This window comes from Elaeis guineensis, chromosome 5 (genome assembly GCF_000442705.2).
Source record: "Elaeis guineensis isolate ETL-2024a chromosome 5, EG11, whole genome shotgun sequence".
NCBI lineage: Eukaryota > Viridiplantae > Streptophyta > Magnoliopsida > Arecales > Arecaceae > Elaeis > Elaeis guineensis.
Window position 1 is genome coordinate 132,968,715 of NC_025997.2, and position 24,444 is coordinate 132,993,158.

General features: G+C 47.9%; 2 protein-coding genes across 4 annotated transcripts; one reads left to right on the plus strand and one right to left on the minus strand.

Annotated features, from left to right (window-relative positions):
- The first annotated feature begins 48 nt into the window (after nucleotides 1-48).
- On the plus strand, nucleotides 49-15,122 carry LOC105046234 (high mobility group B protein 1). The gene is made up of 8 exons (XM_073258721.1): nucleotides 49-205; nucleotides 11,145-11,230; nucleotides 12,031-12,159; nucleotides 12,264-12,321; nucleotides 12,424-12,468; nucleotides 12,846-12,926; nucleotides 13,026-13,109; nucleotides 14,764-15,122. The coding sequence occupies exons 2-8, from the start codon at nucleotides 11,160-11,162 to the stop codon at nucleotides 14,788-14,790; spliced, it is 495 nt and encodes a 164-aa protein (XP_073114822.1). The 5' UTR covers nucleotides 49-205; nucleotides 11,145-11,159; the 3' UTR covers nucleotides 14,791-15,122.
- Nucleotides 15,123-19,157: 4,035 nt separating this feature from the next.
- LOC105046233 (3beta,22alpha-dihydroxysteroid 3-dehydrogenase) lies at nucleotides 19,158-22,478 on the minus strand. 3 transcript variants are annotated; one of them, XM_073258719.1, is made up of 7 exons: nucleotides 21,460-22,471; nucleotides 21,017-21,295; nucleotides 20,239-20,328; nucleotides 20,058-20,136; nucleotides 19,862-19,968; nucleotides 19,568-19,704; nucleotides 19,158-19,392 (listed from the first exon to the last, which is right to left on the minus strand). In XM_073258719.1, exons 1-7 carry the CDS (start codon nucleotides 22,273-22,275, stop codon nucleotides 19,293-19,295), a joined length of 1,608 nt encoding a protein of 535 aa, XP_073114820.1. In that variant the 5' UTR covers nucleotides 22,276-22,471; the 3' UTR covers nucleotides 19,158-19,292. The 3 variants fall into 3 exon arrangements, with proteins under 3 accessions (XP_073114820.1, XP_010923048.1, XP_073114821.1); XM_010924746.4 differs by having other exon boundaries at nucleotides 21,481-22,467; XM_073258720.1 differs by lacking the exon at nucleotides 19,158-19,392 and having other exon boundaries at nucleotides 19,569-19,704; nucleotides 19,841-19,968; nucleotides 21,460-22,478.
- Between the last annotated feature and the right edge of the window lie 1,966 nt (nucleotides 22,479-24,444).

Genomic DNA, 24,444 nt, shown 5'->3' on the forward strand with positions numbered 1-24,444 from the left:
AGTGGCGGCCAATAGAAGGGGTGCCAACCGGCTGTGCCGGTTGCTTACATTCCAATACCAGCCCTCCAGTCGGTCGTACGCATCATTCTCTCTCTCTTTCCTGCTTTCGCTTGCTCTCTCTGTCTCCCTCTCCCTCTTATCCTTTCTACTGCCTTCTTGCCCTCTTCCTGCGGTCGAGAGGTTTTCGCCTCTTCTTCCCCTCGAGGTTAGGGCATCTTTCTACCTCCTTTTATTTTTTTTTCTTTTTAAATTCAATTTTTATCTTTCCGTTTCCTTTTTTTTCTGTTTTTTTAATTCGGTTTTTGTGCTATTCATTTTCGGTCTCGATCTGCTGATTCGTCTCTTGATTTTTGTTGTGTCTCTTGATTTTTGTTGTTTTTGAAGAGATCCTAACTGTTTGATGGTTCCTTCTCATATCCTATTCGATCCGTTCGTGGTAGTTTTATCATGTATTTATTTATATTATTTTGGCGCATAAAATCCATTTTTTTAGCATTTTGCAAGGTGCTTGTTGTCTCTTGATGCTGCTTTCAGGCTATTTGCCCTTTTGTTGTTGTTGTTGTTGTTGTTGTTGTTGTTGTTGTTGTTGGTTGTCAGTTGCTATACATTGTTTTGTATCTTTTATTATCTGACCTTCTGATCGGAGAGGATTTCGAGGAATCATGTTCCTGCTGCCGGATTGTACTGCTGCTTTTTCTCGTCTGTCTTCTTTTCTTTTGCTGCTGTGTATTATTTAGTCCCATGAACTTGAAGGTTTTTAACCCCACCTTTTTTAGGCTTGGAAAATCTTTTATCGACTTTATTCGATGATAACCTGGGGGAGATTTATTTGTACCTTACCGTTGCTTTATTGTTGTTGTTATATCATCATCATCATTATGATCATTATAACCATCTGCGCAATTTATCTGTTATGAAATTTATTCTGATGATCTACAGAGCTCTGCGTTCTGTTTTCGGTATATTCAAGGATAAATCTATTGCTTGTTGACCATGGGGGCATTTCTTCTTCACTTTTTTTCAATTCTGCCTTTTCTTATCAACTTCTTCCTGGATCATGCTACAGCTGTGGAGATTTCGAGCAAACATGTGGCCACTTATATACGCTGAATTAGTTTTTTTTTTGTTGGGGCATACCAACTGACCCCACTCACGCCGACTCACCGTTGGGCCTACATGATCGGCGTCCGACTCTGCCAACCGACGGCTGCCGTCGCCGACCGACCGAATATACGTCGGTCGAGCAGACTTTCTTCGCTCTCGATCGGTCGAACTATGGAGCTCGATGCCCGACTCCCACAATGCGCCCGACTGACTGCCGGAGGGTTCCCGAGCTTCCGCCCGACGCCCCTCAACCAGCCGTCGATCTATAGTCGGTCGGCTCCTCCAAACGCCGTACGACTGCTGGAGGCTGCCAGTCCTGACACCGGCATACGGCACAGCCGTCTTGGGGCATTATCTCACTTAAGGCATGGGTCAATCCTAGTGATTTGACAGTCCCATGGCGATTTGACAACCTCATGGTGGCTCTGACAGTCCTCGGCGATTTGACAATTCTTCCATTGTCTGCGCCATTAATGACGGCACCATACCGCACTCCACTATATATATCGGGGAAGGCAACAGTGCTGGGAGATCCTTTCGAAACCCTTGAATCCCTCCTCCTTTCTTGCTCTAGCTCTCACTCTCTCTCGTTGAGCTCTCCTTGATTCTTGTCTACTGTTGCCTAGTCTCCTCTCTAACTTAACCGTCGGAGGGTCCCCACCGAAGTCACCTCCGGTCAGTGCGGACTTCTTTTGCAGGCGCTCGTTCCTGACGACTAGGCGACGAGGGGATTGGCTGCAACAGATTGGCGCGCCAGGAAGGGGGGGCCTGTGACAGCACCAGGGATTGTAACTCCCACGGAACTCGGAACATCTCCTAAGATGACAAGAATAAGAGCTCAACGGTCGAGGGTCATCGGATCGGCGAGGCGCTCTTCCCGTCGGGAAGAGGCCTCTCCTCCACCCTCCATGGCGGAACCCAGCTCTCCGTATCCCGCGGTGACCACGGAGGCGCAGATCGCGGCGATCGTGCGGCAGATGATCATGCTGACAGACGCAGTCAAGAGCCTTCAGCAATAACCAATTCGGTTGCCGCCATCGCCGGCCGAGCAACTGGCGGCACGTCCGATGCCCTCCAAGAGCAGTCGCCGACGCCCGCGTCGGTCTCCGTCGCCTCCTCCGGAGCATCTGCCACAGCGCTCCCACCGAGAGGAGGGGCGGCCGCAGCGTGACACCCATCGGTCCCGACGGTCATCCCCCTTCCAGCTGGGACGAGCGAGGAAGGAAAAGCGGCCGCGAACACCGTCCGCCTCCCTTTCGGACTCATCGGGAGACTCCACCCCTGGGGTCTCTCAGCGCCGATGGGTCGACGACTACGAATGCAGGTTCGAAGAAATCGACTGTCGGCTTGCCCAGCTGCAGGTGGACGGACAGAAGTCCTCAAACGACGTAGACTTCCAGACCGTCCAACCTCTTTTCTGACTCATCCTCGACGAATCGATCCCTTGTCGGTTCAAGATGCCACACGTGGAGCCTTACGATGGCTCCACCGACCCGGTTGACCACCTGGAGAGCTATAAGGCTCTCATGACGATCCAAGGGACGACCGACGCTCTTCTTTGCATCGGCTTCCCCGCTACGCTCCGCAAAGCTGCCAGGACCTGGTACTCCGGTCTTTGATCAGGAAGTATCCACTCCTTTGGACAGCTCGAGCACTCTTTTGTGGCCCACTTTAGCACCAGTCGGAAGCCGCCACGAACCTCGGACAGCCTTTTTTTCCTCAAACAGGGAGAAAACGAGATGCTCCGACACTTCGTGATGCGATTCAACGAGGCCACGCTTGAGGTCCGGGATCTCAACGAAGACATGGCCATTTCGGCCATGAAGCGGGGGCTGAGGGCATCCCGATTCACATATTCTTTGGACAAGACCCTCCCTCGGACGTACGCCGAACTGCTGGAGCGCGCGTACAAGTACATGCGCGCAGACGAAGGAGTTTCCGACCGGCGCCTGACCGAGTCCAAGGGTCCGAAGGAGAAGCGAAGGGAGGGTCGGGACCCAGCCGAGCCTAGCAGGCCCTCGACTGACGGTCGGGTCTCACCCCCTCGACGGAACCAGAGGTCGCCTCGACGGCGGAGTCTAAGGCCGACACGTCCCAGGTACGACTCCTATACTCCTCTCTCTGCTCGTGCGCAGATTTTGATGGAGATCGAAGGGGAAGAATACCTGCGACGGCCTCCGCCTCTGAAGGCAAAGGGCCTCGACCGGCGAAAGTACTGCCGATTCCATCAGGGTCACGGCCACAATACCAAGCAATGCATCCAACTTAAGGATGAGATTGAAGCCCTCATACGTCGGAGATATCTCGGCAAGTTTCGGAGGAATCCGCTGATCCGGCCCGTCGCCGACCAACGACCCCATCCGACTGAAGAAGCGACGAATAACCAACCAACGGCCGGGGTCATCAATATGATTTCCAAACAACTGAGTCCGGGAACGTCTGCTGGAGGGGAGCCGACGAAGAAGCTGCGCCCGGATGATGTAATTACTTTTACAGATGAAGATGTTCGGAGCATTCAAACTCCCCATGACGACGCTGTTGTTGTCTCGGCAACAATAGCAAATTATGATGTAAAAAGAATCTTTGTAGACAATGGAAGTTCAACGAACGTTTTGTTTTACTCGACCTTCTCCCGGATGCGACTGTCGACCGACCGACTCAAGAGAGTCTTTACGCCCCTGATAGGCTTTGCTGGAGATGCTGTCACGGTGGAAGGCGAAGTTACTTTGCCCGTGATGGTTGGAACCGAACCACGACAGAGCACAGTCCACTTGACCTTTGCGGTCGTCCAAGTGCCGTCGGCCTACAATGCCATACTCGGAAGATCCGGACTAAATGCCCTCAGGGCGATAGTTTCGACGTATCACCTCCTGGTTCGGTTTCCGATCAGGAACGGAGTCGGGGAGATGCGCGGGGATTAGCAGCTCGCTCGGCGATGCTTTCAGATCTCTGCTCAAAGCAACGAATCGAAGGGCCCCCTGACGGTCGACAAGTTGGACCAATGGGAAGAAGAAGAACGGGGTGAACCGGCCGAACAGCTCGTTCCCATCTCGATAGCGGAGAATCCCGACCGAAAGGTATGGGTCGGGTCTCAATTACCCGACCCCGAGCGACGACAGTTGGCGGAGCTACTGATGGCCAACGCCGACATATTCGCCTGGTCGGCAGCGGATATGTCGGGCATCCCCCCGGAGACAATGACACATCGACTCAACATCGACCCAGCGGTGAGGTCGGTGAGGCAGAAGAAACGGTCTTTTGCTCCTGAAAGACAGAAGGCCATCGACGAAAAGGTGGACAAGCTACTCGAGACAGGCTTCATCAGAGAAACTACATACCCCGATTGGCTCGCCAACGTCGTCATGGTCAAAAAGGCCAACGGGAGTTGGAGGATTTGCATCGACTATACCGACATAAACCACGCCTGTCCGAAGGACAGCTTCCCACTCCCAAAGATTGACCAGCTGGTGGACGCGACGTCCGGCCACCGATTGCTCAGTTTCATGGACGTCTTCGTCGGGTACAACCAGATTCGGATGGCGCCTGAGGACGAGGAGCATACGATTTTCGTGACCGCCAAGGGCCTTTACTGCTACAGAGGAATGCCCTTTGGACTGAAGAACGTCGGAGCCACCTACCAGCGACTCGTCAATAAGGTCTTCAAAGACCAGATCGGGCGCAACATGGAAGTGTATGTAGACGACATGCTGGTAAAGAGTGCGCAGACTATAGATCACGTTCGCGATCTTGAGGAAACTTTTCGCACTCTACGACGACATCGGATGAAGCTGAATCCGACTAAGTGCGCCTTCGGAGTGACTTCAGGGAAGTTTCTCGGGTTCCTCGTTTCTCAACATGGAATCGATGCCAACCCTGAGAAAATAAAGGCAATCATCGACATGCGGCACCCGGGCACCAAGAAGGGGTCCAGCAGCTGAACGGAAAAATCATCGCCCTCAGCCGATTCATCTCTCGGTCGGTTGAAAGATGCCTCCCGTTCTTCAGAACCCTGAGGCAGGTGAAGGGCTTCTCTTGGTCGGATGAGTGCCAACGGGCCTTCGAGGACCTGAAAAGGTACCTGGCTTCCCCGCCACTGCTTGTGAAGCCAGAAGTCGGGGAGACGCTGTATCTCTATTTGGCCACCTCCCCCGAGGCGGTTAGCTCGGTGCTCGTCCGGGAGAACGAGAGCCGAATTCACCAACCCATATATTACACCAGCAAAGTGCTCCATGGTGCTGAAGCTCGGTACTTGGAGACAGAAAAGATGATATTCGCCCTGACTGTGTCCGCACAACGACTCCGTCCATACTTTCAAGTGCATGCCATTGTGGTCCTCACCAACCAGCCCTTGAGGGCGGTATTGCACCGACCCGACACATCGAGACGACTGGCGAAATGGGCGATGAAGCTCAGTGAGTTCGACATACAGTACCGACCGCGACCCGCCTTGAAGGTCCAGGTTTTGGCCGACTTTATCGCAGAATTCCCGACAACCGACCAAGGGTCGGAAGGCGAGAACCCTGGAGGAGCTGCGATCTCCGAGCCTGACCCGGGGTCCACTTGGGTACTGCACATCGACGGAGCTTCGAATGCTCAGGGGAGCGGAGCCGGACTCCTGCTCACCAACTCAGAAGGGATGGTCACTGAGTACGCCCTCCGATTCGACTTTAAAGCCTCCAACAATCAAGCCGAGTATGAAGCACTCCTCGCCGGTTTGAGGATGGCGAAGGAGTTGGGGATCAACAGCCTTCGAGTCTTCTCCGATTCTCAGCTGATCGTGGGACAGGTCAAAGGCGAATTCGGGCGCGAGACCCGGCTATGGCAAAATATCTCCAGAAGGTGAAAGATCTTGTTGCGCGCCTTGGATATTTCGAGATCTCCCACATCCCTAGGTCGGAGAACGCTCGGGCCAACGAACTCTCCAGGCTGGTGACTTCAGCTTACGACGCTTTGGGCCGGACGTTCGTAGAGAATCTCGAGCAGTCGAGCATCGACAAGGCCGAGGAGGTGCTACAGCTGGTGGCCGAACCAAGCTGGATGGATCCGATTGTTCGGTACCTGACCGACGGGATTAGCCCTGAAGATCCCGCGGAGGCCAGACGGCTCCGATGGTCGGCCTCCCAATACGTGATAATGGATGGCCGACTCTACAAAAGGTCAAGAAAGGCCGACTCTACAAAAGGCCAAGAAGTGCGAGCCCCGACATCCCGACTCGAACCTAACGTTCCACTGGGGACCAACGGTCCGATCGTCGACAACGCATCGAACGCTTAAAAAGGCCGATATATCCCCGACAAAGGGAGTTACACTCCTACAGTCAAACTCCCGGGCAAAACGATCGGCTGACTCGCCGACTGTCTTGGCCAAGAAAAGCAAAACGCCGACGCGACCAATGCCGCGTTCGCAACTTGCCGACAGGTCACGATCGGTCGAAGGATATTCGACTTACCACCGATTATCACACGGCGCGACGTAAGTACCCGGCCTAGGTCTAGGCAATGAAAATCCGACTTGTCATCGTTTCTCCGACTAAACGCGTCGGATGCCATTCGACTAAGCGCCTCGAGCGACATTTGACTATCGGACCATATGAAATGATCCGGCCATCAAGTTATGCCCGAAGGGCGATCGACCCTCGGCTCGACAAATGCGCCCGACTCACGTCTGGGCCACAGGCGCCTGACCCAAGCTCTCGACCGTCGCGTCGCACGACAATCGGGAGGCTGATCCAAAGTTGGAATTCGCTCTGCCTTTGCTACGGCGCGCATTACCGAACGTCCTAACTAATCTACCGGGCTAGCGACTTATGTGTTCAAAAGTGTCCCACGACACATTAAAGAAGAGAGACATACAAAGGAGAAGAGTCCAAGTTGAACAGACTTTGACTTCGATTTCATTAAAGTTCGGGTTAAGTTTACAAAACTGGGCCGAAACCCGAATACAGGTATGATAAATAGAAGTAAAGAAAAATGAAAGACCGACTAGTCCTCAGAGTCGGCCTCTTCCACTGGACGAAGATTGGGGACGGCCGGCGAATCTACTCGGGCTTCGGGAGTCGGAGCCGCTTGACCTTCGGTAGCTTGGTCCGCGTCTGCTTCGGCTTCCGCTATGGTGGTGCGACCTCCCGATGATGGGTCGGCCGTCTCCTCCGCAGCTGGGGCCTCCGACTCTGGCGGAACGATACTGTCGAGGTCGAGCTTCGGGTACAAGCTTCGGGTGGCTTCCCGAGCATCCTCGTACCCCACTCGGTATGAGAGGAAGCCGCTCTCCAGAAGTTCCTCCCGGTACTCTTTAGAGTCGCGGAAGTCTTCTATAGCCCGACCCATGGCTTCCTTCGCCGACTCCGCTTCCGCCCTCGCGATGTCTGCGTCGGCCTGAGCGATGGACAGACTTTCTTCGGCCTTAGCGAGGTTCCCGAGGCTTACTCGGAGCTGCTTGCGTTCTGCCTTGAGCTCCTTGGCGAAGCTGTCCCTCTTGTGATGCAGCCGACGGACGGTTCGGGACTTCTTCTTGGCGTCGTCCCGGGCCGACTGCAGCTCGGTCTCCGAAGTCGCCAAAGCGCCTGTGAGTTGGGAGACCTCCTCAGTAAGATGAGAGATCTCCCCCTCAAGCTGGGCCTCCCGATCGACCGACTGCTGCAGCTGGTCGACCAGTTAACCTTATCGGTTTCGGTGGCCGTGGCCTTGTCCTTCCAGGCCGCGTGCATGTCACCGAATCTTCGATACTCGGCCTCCAGCTCGGATATGTTATAAATCAGCTGCACAAAACGAAGCCGACCGTCAGAAGATCGAGCTTACAACAAACGGTAGTGAAAACGAAAAGAAGGAAGACTTACCCGGATCATAGTCGGGTAGAACGAAGACAGCATGTCAGAGACACGCTGATTCTTCATGGCCTCAATGTCAGCCGGAAGGATGAGCGCTTGGCATAGCCTTTTGGCCAAGTCGTGGTTGGCCAGGGCCGACGCTCCGTCGGGCAGTGGAGAGTCGGTCGACGCCCCGCCACCGGCCGACCTTCCTTCGTCGTCGGACGCCATCGGGACCTTCCTCCGTGCGGACACCCAGGCCCTGATATCGGAGAAGGCACGCTTGAGTCCGACCGGGTCCCTCCCGAAGGCGCAGCAGCAGTAGACGCGGGTGGCTCGGGCTCGCGCGCCTCCTCCCGAACCTCCTCTGCCGGCTGAGCAACCGGCACGTCCTCGATCGATTCCTTGGCCGCCCGCCCCTCGGGCGAGGCTGCTCCCTCGGTCGATGGTCCCTCGGACGGGACTTCGACAGGCACCGTCGGCGCCGACAGTGCGATGATAGGCTCCGCCTCTGCCCCAGCCGGCTCGCTCGGTGGAGCCACTTGAGGCCTCTTGGGAGGCCGCGATGGTCCGGCCCCTTGCGCCGGCCTCTTCCGCACAGTGTACTGCCGGACGTCGGCCGCCGTCAGTCTCGCCCTCGATGGCATGTCTGCAGACGACGACAGATGATCAGCACCCAAAAAGAAAGGAAAGAAGAAAGGAGGGGGAAAACAGAAGGCGAACCTAAGCGAGGGACCGGGCTGAGACCGGCGTCGTACAGGGCCTGCTCGGTGACGAGTTCTCTCTGTTTCGGCACCGAAATATCTTTCAGGCGGTGGAAGTCTTCCCGGTCCCCGGCTTCCACCCGACTGTTCTCATTCGGTTGGGTTCGGGGGTCCCCCCAACGGGCAGGGAACCCCCAAGGAATAGAAGAGACAAAGAAGAATTGGTTCTTCCATCCATGAATGGACGACGGAAGACCGATGATGAAAGAAAGCCCCTTCCGAGGATTAAAGTACCACCATCCTCGGGCTTTAGGGTGGGGTCGGAGGACAAAAAATGCTCGGAAGAGCGAAATCCGAGGGATAGTCGGCAAAAGCCGACACAGCAGGGCAAAACTGACTATTAGTCGAACCGAGTTCGGCGCAAGTTGTGCCGGACATAGTCCGTAATAGTCCAGAACGTTCCGGACGAACTCCGGGATCGGGAAGCGAAGACCGGCTCGAAGGTCCTCGACGTAGAAGGCCATCTGGCCCTCGGGCGGGCTGTTGACCCGACCGTTGGCACCAGGGGCGAACAACCGAAATTGCTCCGGGATGCAATATTGCTCCCGGAGCCGATCGATGTTCGGCCCCGAAAGTAAAGAAACCTCCACCTCCGGGGTCGACCGAGGATCGTCAGTCGGATCCCCCGACCGACCTTTTCTTGGAGATGTTCTAGCCATAGACCAGGACAGAGGGTAGAAAATGGGAAGAAGACGGGCAACGGGGGCAGGCCCCTAGGAAAAGAAAAGGGACCCCCAAAGAGGGGAGAAACGGAGACAGTTACCTGGAGCTGGGGACCGCACGGGCAGAGTTTCGACAGCAAATGGGAAAAGTGGAAACCTGGATGCAGGCGACCTTGTATATATAGTGCCCCCCGACGACCGAGATGGAAGCACGACCAACGAGGAACTCCCAGATCGCGCCACGTGGCGACATCCGGGCCATCTTTCAGCCCGACGGTTCGACGCACCCGTCCTCAGATCGAGCCACGTCACCTCCATCCGCTCGAACAGACCCGGCCCAATGGCCACCTGCCACGTGGCGAAAAGGCCGTGACGTTTCGCATCCCCGAATGGGCGACGGGAATGACGGTTTTCGTTCCCAACGAGACGGGACATCTGACACCGACGGGACATCTGACACCGATGGGATGTCTGACACCGGCGAATCGCCTGGCACTCATAAGGCACCTGACACCGGATCAGCCAGCGGTGCGGTCGTCAGATTCGGGACTTAATGCGATGGGAATCCACTCCTTTCGCCCGACGCTGCCGCCAATACAAAGACATTAGCCAGCGCACCATCCGACTCAGGAGTGGAGGGGGCAACTGTTGGGGCATACTGACCGACTCCACTCACGCTGACTCACCGTCGGGCCTACATGACCGGCACCCGACTCTGCCGACTGACGGCTGCCGTCGTCGACCGACCGAATATACGTCGGTCGGGCAGACCTTCGCTCTCGATCGGCCGAACTATGGAGCCCGATGCCCGACTCCCACAATGCGCCCGACTGACTGCCGGAGGGTTCCCGGGCTTCCGCCCGATGCCCCTCAACCAGCCGCCGACCTATAGTCGGTCGGCTCCTCCAAACGCCGTACGACTGCTGGAGGCTGCCAGTCCTGACACCGGCATGCGGCACAGCCGCCTTGGGGCATTATCCCACTTAAGGCATGGGTCAACCCTAGTGATTTGACAGCCCCACGGTGATTTGACAATCTCATGGTGGCTCTGACAGTCCTCGGCGATTTGACAATTCTTCCATTGTCTGCGCCATTAATGACGGCGCCATACCGCGCTCCACTATATATATCGGGGAAGGCAACAGTGCTGGGAGGTCTTTTCGAAACTCTTGAATCCCTTCTCCTTTCTAGCTCTAGCTCTCACTCTCTCTCGCTGAGCTCTCCTTGATTCTTGTCTACTGTTGCCTAGTCTCTTCTCTGACTTGATCGTCGGAGGGTCTCCGCCGGAGTCACCTCCGGTCAGTGCAGACTTCTTTTGTAGGCGCTCGTTCCCGGCGACCAGGCGACGAGGGGATTGGCCGCAATAATTTTCTTGTATTTTGTTGCATTTAAGCTGCTCTTTCATTTGACCTCTGAAGGGTTTTTTTGAACCTTGTGTCATTTATTTTTCTCACGAGACTTTTAGTTCGGTAATAGGAGACTTTTGGTTCAGCAATAGGGGCCCCCTTAAGGTTTATCTGAAAGCATTTACTAAGCTTCTCTCTGATTTGGAATCTGGAATTCTTTGCTTTGATGAGTTTGCTTCCAATGCCATGTCCTTCTATTTTATATCCTTTAGTTAGATAGCTTATTGAATGCTTAATGCATGCATCAAGTTATGTAGTGCATCCCTGGTTCTTGCCATAGCTTATATTGCTCTTAGATGGTTACTGGTTCTTCTTATTATTATTCTACAGCTGTTGCCATTTCTAACTAGCAACTTCTTGTGGTTTCAAGGTTTCATTGTTTTGGTTAACCTGATTGTAACAGGAGCTCCATTTGAAAATGAAGGGAGGAAAGGGAAAAGGGGCAACAAAGAAGGAAACTAAGGAAGTGCTGAAGCCAGCTGATGACAGGTTACTTGAGCTTTTTAATGCTGCATCTAGTTGACCACTGCAATGAAATTACTAACTTCATCTTATCTGCTGTTGTAGCTTACAGTACTTTCTGTTTGTGATGGTGGCCTATGATCCATCTTATTTGCTGAGTAAACTGATTGAGCCCATGGGGCATGGAAACGCTGAGTTTAAGTGCAGATACACACATGAGGTTCTAGGCACATTTGCATCAAGGCTGGGGCACACAAGTGGTTGTTTAGTAATTATATGAGTATGACCTATGAGTGAAACAAACATATGTTATGACGGAGGGTCCTTCTTCTGCACGTTCAGCATTAAGGATTCTACCGTATCAAAGATCCCTCTAGGAATATATTTGAAATAGGGATACGTTTATGCGTGTTTGGAAGATACTACCGCATTGGGAATCTACATGATAAAATTAAGTATTTGATGAGGTTGCATAACTTTTGTAGATGACAATGTTCAGAACACATGTATGTGCTAGATGTGGTAAGGCAATTAATGGAGAAAGATGGATAAAGGATAAATTCTAATGTATGGATTATAGTATTTATATGGTGCATTCATCAATGGCTAGTTGTGAAGATGGGAAGTCTCAGTATATGGGAGGCTCTTGACATAATTTATGAGAATTGCTGGAGATGGTGCACAAACACTATCTCTGCATTTGTGATGGTTGCTGTGTATGCTTGTTTTTTCTGTTTTGCATAATGGTTGGGAAATGCAAGGCTGCTAGGAAGCGGATAGGACTAAATATGGTTTATGGTTTTGTATTTTTTTTTTTTTTATTTCAGAAAGGTTGGGAAACGCAAGGCTGCAATTAAGGCAGATAAGAGTAGCAAAAGACAGGCCAAGAAGGAAAAAAAGGCCAAAAAAGATCCTAACAAACCAAAGAGGCCTCCAAGTGCTTTCTTTGTTTTCCTGTAAGTACCCTTGCAATTCTCTTGTTTCACATATAGGCTTCTACATTGTAGTGCTACATTTTGTTTCCAGAAATCATTAACTTCTCGCAACTTTAATCTCTCAGTGAAGAGTTCAGGAAACAATACAAGCAGGAACATCCCAATGTGAAGGCTGTCTCAGTTGTAAGGAGATGCACAGACAAAATTTACTATATTTAATCATACTGAATCATTATTTATACTTCGATTCATGGATTTATTTAACATCTGATGTTGTTACTGCAGGTTGGTAAAGCTGGAGGAGAGAAGTGGAAATCATTGTCTGATGCTGTACGTATTATCTTTTCAGCTAACAAAATAGGAATCTTTTCAATAAATCACATGATGATGATTACAGATCTGGATTTCTGGCTCAGTATTTTTGGAACTGTCTTTTTGTTTGCTTTATTTTTGCTAAGATTGCCTGTGACTGAAGCTATCTTGTCTTGGTGGTCTTTAAGATGGATAGAACTATTTTAATGCATACAGGCTTGACTCTATTTTAGTTGGATTGAAATGTAAAAACTATAGATAGTATGGTGGTGAATGTTGGGCTTTGTATAGTAGAATCTTTTCCTATCTTTGTTATCAGACACTTCTGAATGATGTTGGCTCCTCTTGTATTGCACATCGGATGTGCAAATAATTTGGTTTTCCTAATTTGTCAGGAGAAAGCTCCATATGAAGCCAAAGCTGCAAAAAGGAAGAGTGAATACGAAAAGCAAATGTCTGCCTACAACAAGAAACAAGTACTAAATAAAACTAGTCTTCTTGCATTTTCAAATGGTAGCATGTGGGACACTACTTTACAATAGTCCCTGGTTTATTTTACTATATTTTTTATTCAGGAAAGTGTGACTGATGATGGTGATGAGGAGTCTGATAGGTCAAAGTCTGAAGTCAATGATGAGGATGAAGAGGAAAGTGGAGAGGTAAGCTTCTTAGAGCTCTTCAAGTGATTAAAACTATACTGCATTATGTGACAATAAATGGTAGAAACTTTGTTATATATTTCACATTCTTTTCAAGACATAATGATTACCTAAGTGAAAAGTTCTCCTCTTGATTTATCTGTTTTATCTTGAATAAATGATTATATTTATTTGAGGGGAAATTTTTATAGTGTGAAGTGTCCTTTGTAATTTGTAGATTTTGTCATTGATATTATTGGTTGGGGGTCTTGTCTTGAAGGCTAAAAGTGAAAGATTAGTGAGCCAAAAGAGTGGTGAAGAATGCAGAATTTCATCCGTGAAGGGGGTTTCAGATGTTTTTTTGGGTCTCATCCAAACGTTAGATCTTGATATGGTGGGGGCTGGGGTTAATATTTTTTGTTAGTTAGCGGACTCTGACAACTATAACAGTGACATAGGTTATGTCTGGCCACTGCAAGGACTTGCTTATGAGTGAGGTTGATCATGAATGAGAGTGAGCTTGCTTAAGCTAGTGGATGGGTGAGCTTATGAGTGAGTCGGACACCCTAACAAGTTGAATGCGTCGGTTGAACATTTTAAAAAGCGGAGAAGGGACATGCTGTTTACTATGGGTGTGATGAAGGTGGTGAGCAAAGAGGAAAGAGACCCTACTCCTATTTGGAAAGAGGAAGGGCCTTCTCCATGTCTTTTCAGATGGCTCATTTTCGGGGCTGTTTGGTGTGTTGTGGGTTGAATACTTCGTCAGACTGATTCATGTTAAAATTTTCTTCTTTGAGCCTTTCAGGGCTATGCTTTATTTTTGTTGCTACCCTAAATCAGCTTAGGAGATCTCGTGAGCCGGTTGGAAAAGATATGCTTTGCTTCTAAAGAGAAGAAAGCCTGTTATTAACTCACTTGTGCATTATTCAGTGAGATGCTTTTCAACTTATTCTTGCAGATCTAAGTAGTGGGAAATTTCTAACGTTGCCTTCAGAATATCTTTTTGATAATTGGAAGAAATTAGATTTTGTAAGGTTGTGGCTAATGCAATTTATGGACGTGCAATTCGTGGGGGGTTTACTTTGCCAGCTTGTATATTTTGTGGGGTCAGGTGGTTGTAGCTTCTCTTTTCTATTTGTTCTACGGAACTTGTTGCTTCTGCTTCAGGTAGCGCTCTATTTGCAAGTGCTGCATCTTATTTCTGTGACCATGTGTTGGTTGATTTGTCTGGTTTTTATCTGCGCTTTACTATTTCTAGGCTCTACAGCTGGCTAATGAACTGGCATTATCATCTTCACCTTGTGGTATTTCCATGAATATTAGTTTGAATCCGTTGCATGTTATGCTTGAACGCCAGGTTGTGCAATCTAATACGAGGCATTAGGCTATGTGAAATTTGGTGATTTGATTGTTGTTTCTTGACCAAAGCAGCTGTTTTATTTTTATCTTTAATAAAAATGTGCATCACTCTTCAAAATAAAGAAAAAAGAAAAGAAAAGTTGCAAATGCGTCTGCATTATTCCGTCTGCATGAAGAATCGATAGCGCTGTATGACAATCCTAATAGAAACTGTTTTTTTTTTTTGGTGGTTTTTTGGTGGGGGTGGGGGGATCATGACCATCTTTCGTACATTCAATTTTGGGAATTGTCGGTTCTGATGTGAGCGTTACTGCAGGAGGAGGAAGATGAGGATGAGGATTGAAGACGGGGACATCCGGACTATGGAATTACAGAGAAGCCTCGGTTGTTTATGACGGTGCCTTGGGTCGAAGTCTTGGGCCTTTGAAATGATAATGATGTCGTTACTGTGCCTCTCTATTTCCAATGTTAGGCTTTGTATATTTGTTCACTTATCTTGCTTTTATGCTAAGTGGAACCTATGCTTGCAAAGAATACTCATCCTTGTAGTAAGTCTTATCAGTTGCTATTTTTTAATCGTATCCATAAACCTATGATGAATCTATTATTGTAGGAGCAGATGCGCTCCTGACAATGGTCATATTATCTGCAAGAATTTGATGATGCTTAGATGTCTGTGCTGATGGTAAGGTGCTTTTGGATGACATCTTGTTTGGTGAAGCTTCACATCATGGTGTACACCAACTTGTAATGACGCATAAACATACAAGTCTGGCTGGCGAGGGAAGTGACTGACATAGGGTGGTCTTTGTGATGAGTGGAAAGCGGTAAATTGTTATGTCGAATTTACTTGCGGTCCAGGACTGTCGAACGATGGACTCCTACGAGGCCCTCTTAACGGTGTGGTGTGTGAGAGTGCTTTGTTGATCCTTGATCCATTCAAGGGTATGGTAAGTAGGGATGGTAAAAGTCGATCCGATCTATCAATCTGATCCGCATTTGATTTGTGTTAAACAAATTTAGATTTGGATTAAATGGGTTCGGATCGATTTGTTTAATCTATTTAATAATCAAATTGGGTTCAAATTGATTTGGATTAAATGGGTTCGGATCGATTTGTTTAATCTATTTAATAATCAAATTGGGTTCAAATTTTAGATCACTGATATGTTTAACTCATTTAATAAATGGATCGGATCGGATCAAGTTATAATTTATTTAACCCGTTATTTAGATCCTTAAGTGGCTCAGTCTTAGGGTTAACTGGTTAAGTGGGTTAGGGATCCAGGGTAATCGACTAACTGGTTATATCTTTTGCCATTCGATCGTTTTCGTTCGTTTTCAAAATTCGCAGCTGTTTGTCTTTCCTCTAGGATTTTTATTCCATCCCTCTTTTAGGGTTTCCATTCCATCCTTTCTCTCGATCGAGGATCTTCCACCGTCGATAATAAATGGCTGTTTACTACTTGCTCCTCTTTGTTCGCGGTCGTGTTGAAGGGAACTCAGAGGAATTGTGAGATTTCATTGGTTCGAAGTTTAGATATTCTCCTCCTCCTCAACCTCCTCCCTTAAATGCTACTCCTCCTCGGTCTCCCTTCATCACGGGAGCGTCGGTCGAGATCTGGCCTCCATCTTTAACCATCGTGACACGCGACGTCACGATGACGGCAAACTCGAAGGAATCGTGAGATTCCACTGGTCCGAAGTTTAGGTATTTTCCTCCGATCTCTGGGATTGGTGTTCGATCTAGATCTGAGAATTTTTTTTTTTAGATTTACTTTAGGGTTTCTGGGATTCCATAGTGATCTGATCTATTATTTGGAATCCTCTTTATTCGATTAGTTTAAATTAGGAGTTTTAGTCCTTATTAGTAGTCATTTTTTTTTTCTTCTTGATTTTGCTCCGATTTATGAGTTCAATGGTACTAACCTATGAATGTTTGATCTGAGTCTCAGATGATCATTGTTCACCTGCGATTTATTTAATAAATAGTATCTTGAATGTGTCATTTGTATATTGTCTCATTTATATATTGATTTGCTGGTTTTTTCTTGGATTTACGTTAGGGTTCCTGAGATCTCATAGTGATCTGATCTTTGTTCGACTGGTTTAAATTAGGGATTTTAATCCTTCTAGATATGCATGAATCTTTCTTTTCCATTCTTTGCTATTTTGATGTTTTTCAGATGCAGCAACTTTATTATCATTTTTGAGATGGATGAGAATGTGGACTAGCAGATTTATATGTTTGAAGTTATGCCACATGTTTATATCCTTCATTTTTTCTCTATCAATATTTTGTATTCAATCAAACATTGCTAAAATATAAATTTTTCATGTAGAAATCAGGATGAGCAAGTTTTAAGGTAATATTTTGCTCGTCTACTCATTTTTCTTTCTTCATGACCTTAGTTGTCTATTAACTCGTATATTTCTAAATCTCTCTGATATTTCTAATTTGTTGTTTCATAGGGTTTAAGATGTCACTTGATTTCCTCACATGACCTATTCAATTTTGAGTTCTGGGTAGGTCAACTTCTGATTATCAGTCATATTTCATCGAATCACATGTTGAGCATTGAACTAAACATCTGACTTATGTGCAGGTAACTGAGGAGTACCAGGCTGTGAATGTTTCTGTAGAATAGTTTAAAAAAAATTCTTCCAGTAGATAAGGTATGAACGAAAGAAAAAAAAACTCACTCTGTTATTATACTACGTTGAGAACATGCATAAATTAAATGGGTTGCAAAACACATCTCATGTCTTGTTAACAAACAGAACTTGTGCTCTCACTTTGTTCTTGAAGAAGGCAGCATCTAAACAGGAATTCTCTCTTGAATATTTGCATATTTTTCTTTCCTAAGCTGTTATTAAGGGGCATTAACTCTTGAGCACCGAACAGTTACATATATTGATTGATGCTTTAATTAGATAATTCTGAAAGGATGTGTAACCATCACCTGATTTGGAAAGGATGGTTAAAAGCCTTCTGATTTCAATTCTTTTAACATCTAAAATCTTAACTTTGCAGGTTGTACACGGTGGAGTTGATCCAAGGTTGCAAACCTTTTTTTACTGGTAATCTTTCTGCACATCATTTTAATTCTTGCTGAAGCTTTGTAGCAGATCTTTCTTTGCACAGATACAAGATCAAAAAAATCTTGTTCAGAATGCAAATCATGTGCATCCACATGTTTTGGAGTCACAATCATCAGAAGCAGCCCAAGAAGGTTCTCATGAAGATTATCTGCAGAAGAAAAATGGCACATGTTCCTCTTACAGACCCATTACCTATCCAACAGATGCTGCACTTCTGAATGGTTATAATGATATGCATCTCATTTATTAAGGATATACACTTAGTTATTTCTCACTCATAATCTGAATATTTATTTATGAACCAGATAATGGCTCTTATAAAGAAGAAAAGCTCCAGTGAAACCTATTTGATGTCTGCAAGGCATAAATCTGAAAACTTTGGCTCAAAGAATTATTATGTAACAGAATGTATAGAACCTGACTCATCTAGCCCTGATACCATAGATGTTTGTGTTGCTACAGCTCAAGCTTCTATTAGTAATGATTTTGCTCATCTTGGATCTGGAAACAATCTTGTATCTCCAACTGTGTTGCAATTTGCAAAGACCCAAAAATTATCTGTTGAACGAACTGATCTCAAAAAATGAGTTTCTAATCCTTGTATATTATGCATGAGAAGTTGTTTTAGTAATCCTTATATAATGTGCAATACTAATTCTTGTATATTATGCATGCTTGAGAAGCTGTTTTAGTAATCCTTATGTAATATACAATACTGACTTTTTATTTATCTATTAAACAAGTTAAATGATAAATAGATTAAACGAATTGGATCGGATCGGTTAAACAGGTTAGCTGTATAATAAACAGATTAAATAATAAATATGTTAAACGAATTGGATCGGATAAACAGATTAACTATTTAATAAACAAGTTAAATGATAAACATGTTAAACGGATTGGATCGAGTCAAATAAACAGATTAATTGTTTAATAAATAGATTAAATAGATTAGATCGGATGATCTGTTTACTAAATGGGTCAGGTTCAGATTTGAAAATCTGATCTATTTAATAAACAGGTCGGATTTAGATTTGATATTTTTTAATCCGATCCGTATCTGATCCGATTGTCATTCTATTGATAAAGTTGAGGAAATCTTGATTGATCATCCATTTTCGATCGCTCCAGATCAGATGGAGGTGTTGCCTGGTCGGCCACCGCAAACCCACGTCCGGAGTGCGGGGCAATGCGGGGGATTGGCAGCGCCGCCGCTCATTCACGATCAGGGCAACGAATTCACGTGCGTCCTTTCGCACCTCAGTAAGCTCGATGGGCCGCCTGTCTTCCCCTCTTACCGTGTCCTGTTTTTGTATAAACAACAATGAATGATAAAGATTCGATTCCATGATGCTTTCTTCTGCCGAACGTGGACAGCCGGCACCACCGCATGGGTTGGGTCCGACGAAGAAGACGGGTTAGCAACAGCTCCTCCAGATGGCTCCACTCCAAATCAAGGGGCATTGTGTATCATTATCGGTGGAGAATAGCCGGCCATCCAACACATGCCGGCTCAGACTGCACACAGTCACGTACGTCCATTTGTGGTATCTTCTCTACAGATCAAGAGATATAATGCGCAGGCAACAGACCCTACAGGGCACTAGCTTGGCACTAAAAGGCTAAGGATATCACTGTCATTGCTTTTCTTTTCTTATCTCTCTTATTTCAGAGGTCATACATATTGGACTGGAGATAAGTGACATTGAGGAACCGGGAGTAAAAGGAGAGAGGAACAACTCATCATGACAGAGACTTCCTGCGTCGACACACGTTTATCGGGTAGCCCTTGAGAGTTCGGGTAGTGGGGAAGAATACCAGCTTGTCCTCCGCTGCTTCCCAACTGTGATTTTTATAATTTTTTTTTGAATAAGAAAAAAAGAAAAAGAAAAAAGGAAAACAAAAGGCGTCATCAGTGATTCATTCAGATGAATGATGATAGTAAAATTTGAGAAGATAGATCGAATTAGTCAACTACATGCTTTCTTTCTTGCTGTCAAATCAAGTGAAGTGCATACCTGAAACGGGTGACGAGGTGGTGGAGGAACACAGAAATAACAACCCGGGCAAGCTCGTAGCCGGGGCACAGGCGGGCGCCCCCTCCAAAGGGGGTAAATAGGCCTGCCCCACTCGCTTGCTGGACAGCATCATTAGTCTGTATGCACAGACCCGAGTTCAAACTCAACAACTAAGGATCCCAAGATAATCTAATTGCTAGTCTAATGGAAGATTTTGTTGATTTGGGGACTTGTGAGCGAATGTTGGGAGGTGCAAGAAGGATGGGGCAATACCAGTCAGCTCAGCGACCATACCTGCCATCTCCAAGGATTGAAGGTGCGGGCCTCCTCGTAGTACTCGGGATCGAGATGCACGGCTCGGAACGATGCAAAAACCTTGCTTCCCTTTGGAATCGTGTACCCTGTGAGACATGGAGAAAGGTTTTTTCCGCCTTAACAACGTTTAAAAATTGCGGCAAGTGAAGAAGAGTTGACGTGAATGGCGTCGTACCTTTGAAATGAAGATCCGTCACCGCTCTTCTAAAAATTCCGCCGACGATGTTGGCCACCCGAAGCGTCTCGTTGATCACCTGGACCAGAATTTAATTTATAGTGCTTTAGTTTATGTGAATCACGCTGCCGCAATATCCTTTATTGAGAGATTTGGAAGGGAGAGGAGAGCATCATCGTACGCATTGGGTGAAGGGCATGGACTTGTAATCGCTCCAGTCCAGGGGCTCCATCTCGTCCTTCTTCCTAGCTCTGATCTTCTCGTGCTCTTCCTGTTGCACCAAACAGGCGAGAGATCGAAAACAAGAGATTAGCATGCGCATCCTCGTGCATAACACCAACTTATCTGCTAAATCTCACTCTCTCCAATTGATTGGCATGGCCAAGACTAGTGTTGCGTCGTTGCATTCTCCGAAAGTGTCTGCTCCCAAATGGTCATCCGCAGCCCATGTCCCCACGAATTGGGTCGGTTTAACCACCTCGTTTGGTCATACAGCTAAATCTTCTACATACTACATACTCCAACGGGGAAATAAGGGTCTAATTATTACTTGGACCAGGTACAATGGACCACGCCAAATCCCATTACCCTTGTATCTCGCCAAATCCCGATTGCGCGTTATCCACCGTGCATATGCTCCCAGATTTGCCTGGTGCAATAACTTCTCCAAAGTAGGGAGCGAGGGTAGAAAGGATGGGTCCCATTTTCATGTAGGACGATGATCCACGGACGACGGTTCTACGGTTCGCACACACCACCACTCTTCTGGCACACTCATTCAAGCCTCTCTGGCAGGCATCCTCACACGCCCCTATCTGTCTATCCATCCTCTTGGACAGGCATCCTCCCACGATGCGAGGATCCGCGCGCATTCCCGTAATTGGAGGAGGAAACCGGGATGGGGACAATAAAAGCGCGCATCCTATCCTAAGGTGGGGATGTTGAATGGGGCGACTCACCGCGAGGAAGGAGAGGGCAGGAGGGTTGTCGGTGACGAACTTGACGGCAAGGGTCATGATGGTCGGGGTGGTCTCGTAGCCGGCCACCAGCAGAGCCAGCAGGAAGTCCACCATCTCCTCCTCCGAGAATCCCTCCTCCGCTTCCAAGAGCTCCGCAACCATGTCCTTCTTTCTCCTCCCCTGTCCCTCCTTGTCGTCGTGGTCGTCGTTCTGCCTCATCTTCTCCTCTTTCCTCTTTCTTATCACCTCCCTCAGCGCCTCCGCCACCTTCCTCCGCGCCTGGCACGATCCAAAATTGAGAAGACGGAAGGCAAAAAAAAAAAAAAAAAAAAAGACGGACGGACGGGAAGCAAAAGAAAAAAAAGGGGTAATTTGAAAATTTGGAATTGTGGACAGATCGATGCATGCGATCCGAAAAACAATCGATGGAGCAAGCAAATTACCCAAGCCTGCCAAGCTCTCACCTTGATGGCCCGGCCATAGGTGGTGAAGGAGAGGAAGGAAGGGAAGGGGATGGAGAAGAAACCCTCGATGAGGAGGAGGTACTCGCGTCGCAGGGCCTCCGTCCATTCCCCCGGGTCGTAGCTCACGAGCTGCTTGACCGTGAGCTCGAAGGTGATCTTCTTGGCCTGGTCGAGGAGAAGAACCCGGGACTGAGGGGCCCAGGAGTCCAGCGTGGTCTGGACGAGGCGGTCGATGTGGAAGAGGAGTGGGGAATCGCGGATGGCGGCGGGGGAGGCGAGGCGGGTGAGGGTGAGGGAGTGCATACGCTTGTGGAGGGCCCCCCTCATGAGAAGCAACGAGTGGCGGCCCAGCAGCGTCGAGATGGAGGAGGGGTAGCTGCACTCCACCGACCGGCCCTCGCCGCCCAGCACCACGCGGTTGAACTCCGGGTCCGCCGAGAACACGGTGCGCTCCCCGAACACGTGCGTCGTGAAGAGCCGCCCGTGCCGCCGCACCCGCTCGTCGATGAAGGGCTCCGGGTCCTCCGTCTTGTAGGCCGCGATCAGCCTCAGCGTCTCCCCAACCAGCGGCAGCCCCACGCTCCCCGGCGGTGGAAGCCCCTTGCCTTCTCCGCCGCCGCTATTATTCATCTTCTTCCTCATCCATGAGGAGCGGCGGAGGAGCTGGAGGACGAGGACGGCCACCACCGACATGAGCACCGGCAGGAGCAGGAACTGATGGTCGGAAGTGGAGAGGAGGAGGATGTAGCGAGAGTACGCCGACGCGGACGCGGACGCCGCCGCCGCCGGAGCCATGCCCCCTTTCCAGCTCTTCCTTCCCTTCCTTGCTGATTGATGGATCAGGCTGGTTGAGGGAGGAGGCAGCGGATGGATGGCAGGCAGGTTGGAAATCCAATCAGGAAGGGGAAAGGCGAAGATGGATGGGGTCGCTCGGGGTCGAGGAGGCGAGAAGAGGGCTCCATCTTAAATAAAGAAGATTTTTTCCTCTTTTTTTTTTTTATTTTATTTTTTGGGGGGGGGAGGTGTGTGTGGGGCGGGGAGGTGGTATGGAGAAGGGGGTGTAATGGATTAAAGAAAAAAATTTTTTTTTGGTAACATTAAAGAAAATTTGTTATTGAGGGGGAGGGGGAATTGAATTGGAAAGGCACGGGGAGATGTAATTTATGGCCCCACCCACCCAATGCAATGTATCAGCATTTTTTACCACGGCCGAAAAGGAAGGGTCATGAGAGATGAGATTGCAGTGGCATCTCCTCGTCCATCCGTCAGCGTTATCTGCTGGGCACCTTACCCCTTCGGATGAGGACGGGCTTAATTGGCAAGTATGGCGTTGTTTTGATTCACACTCTCTAGCTGTCTATCCATCCATCACGTGGCAAGTGTCTCTCTCCCCCCGCTGGTACGGATGGTGTTATGGGGTTACACCATCTTGAATTTTATCTTCGGAATTCACCTCAGAATCCATCTTATGGTATATTCTTCGGCTAACAATCTAGATGCCGGGATGATCCTCGACATCAAGCATCATTTGAATGTCCTGTTCTATTTGTACCTAATAAATCTGGACAATGAACAATCCTGCTCTTTTTATAAGAGAGCTCTTATCACTATGGCTCTAACTTAGATGACCCCTAGAGTCAAAAAAAAAAAGATGGTCCTGTTACGGCCAATCTCTCCTATTTGCGCATGTTATTGGAAAAGAGCACCTGTAAAAAAAATACACACTGATCGGAGTTGTATCCGGCAGGGATCCTCCGATGCTTAAATCAATGAAGAGTGATAAACAGTAGATTAAATTTTGAAAGTGACAGAGTCTCAGTCCAAAGCGTCTTATCAAATGCTGTTCATTTACATCTTTTTATAGACGAGTAGTTGGTAATCGTCTGTAACGGTTAGATACGTGGGTCCCACATATTTCGATATTATGTAATCATGGGATAAGTGGTTATATCCGTCATTGATCATGTTTTGATCATTATGCACTTTCTGCGCTGACAGTTTCAGGTAAGCCGACTATATGTCGGTAATAATAGTACGTTGATCGTATGTCGATAGTAGTCGTGGAGATCTGAATGAGCATCGGTCGGTAACTCTGATATGCTAATGGTGATCGATCTAAAATTAACCGAGTTATCATGACTAAGTCTGTCGATGGCTGAGGATAGCCGACTGTAGGTCGATCAACTGATCATTAATCGGCATTTTGTGTCCATGAGACCGATTTATAGTCAGAATCGGAGATTGGTTGGATTGTCTTAACAGTTATCCCCCACTCTCAAGTTCAAGGTAGTTTGACGTGCATGTAGTCACATGGTCTATCACGTTGGATGAAGGAAGTTGTCACGTGCTGTTTCGAGTCTCGATTCGACTGCAGACATTAATGATTTTTTGAAATACGAAAGGTCTCCAGCTATTTTGTTGTTTCGATAACTATGAGATCATCATTGAGATGTCATTTTGGAAAGATAATTCGGCATTCGAAGAATTCGGACAATTTGATTCTGACTAGTAGATTTTAGCCACATATCTGGATGTCATTGGCTCTGTGTTGTTCATATGAATAATGGTGAGGTGGCATGATCTGGAAGTAGGTGCATCGAACCGTCCGATTAATGATCGATTTTGATGTAGCCACATGTTGACATCTAAGGAGATCCTAATTTGAGTAACTTCATCCGAACCGTTGAGGGGCCCTGTGTATATGGAGTCGCTTTTATTTGGATTTTTTACTTTTGCATTCGTCATTCTCCTTTGCAACAGAAGGTTCTGCCCCAGTGTTAGGAGCTTTTCAAGTTTTCTTGTTCCTTGCAAAATCTGTAGCTCCAAGTCGAATTCTCATTCCCTTCTCTTAGGATTTTTTTTTTCTTTTTTTTTTGTTCTCATTTTCAATGGCAAATAGAAGTAAGAAAGCTTCATCTTCTCGGGATAGTCGGTCGGAGAATCTGATCAATGATTCTTCTTCGG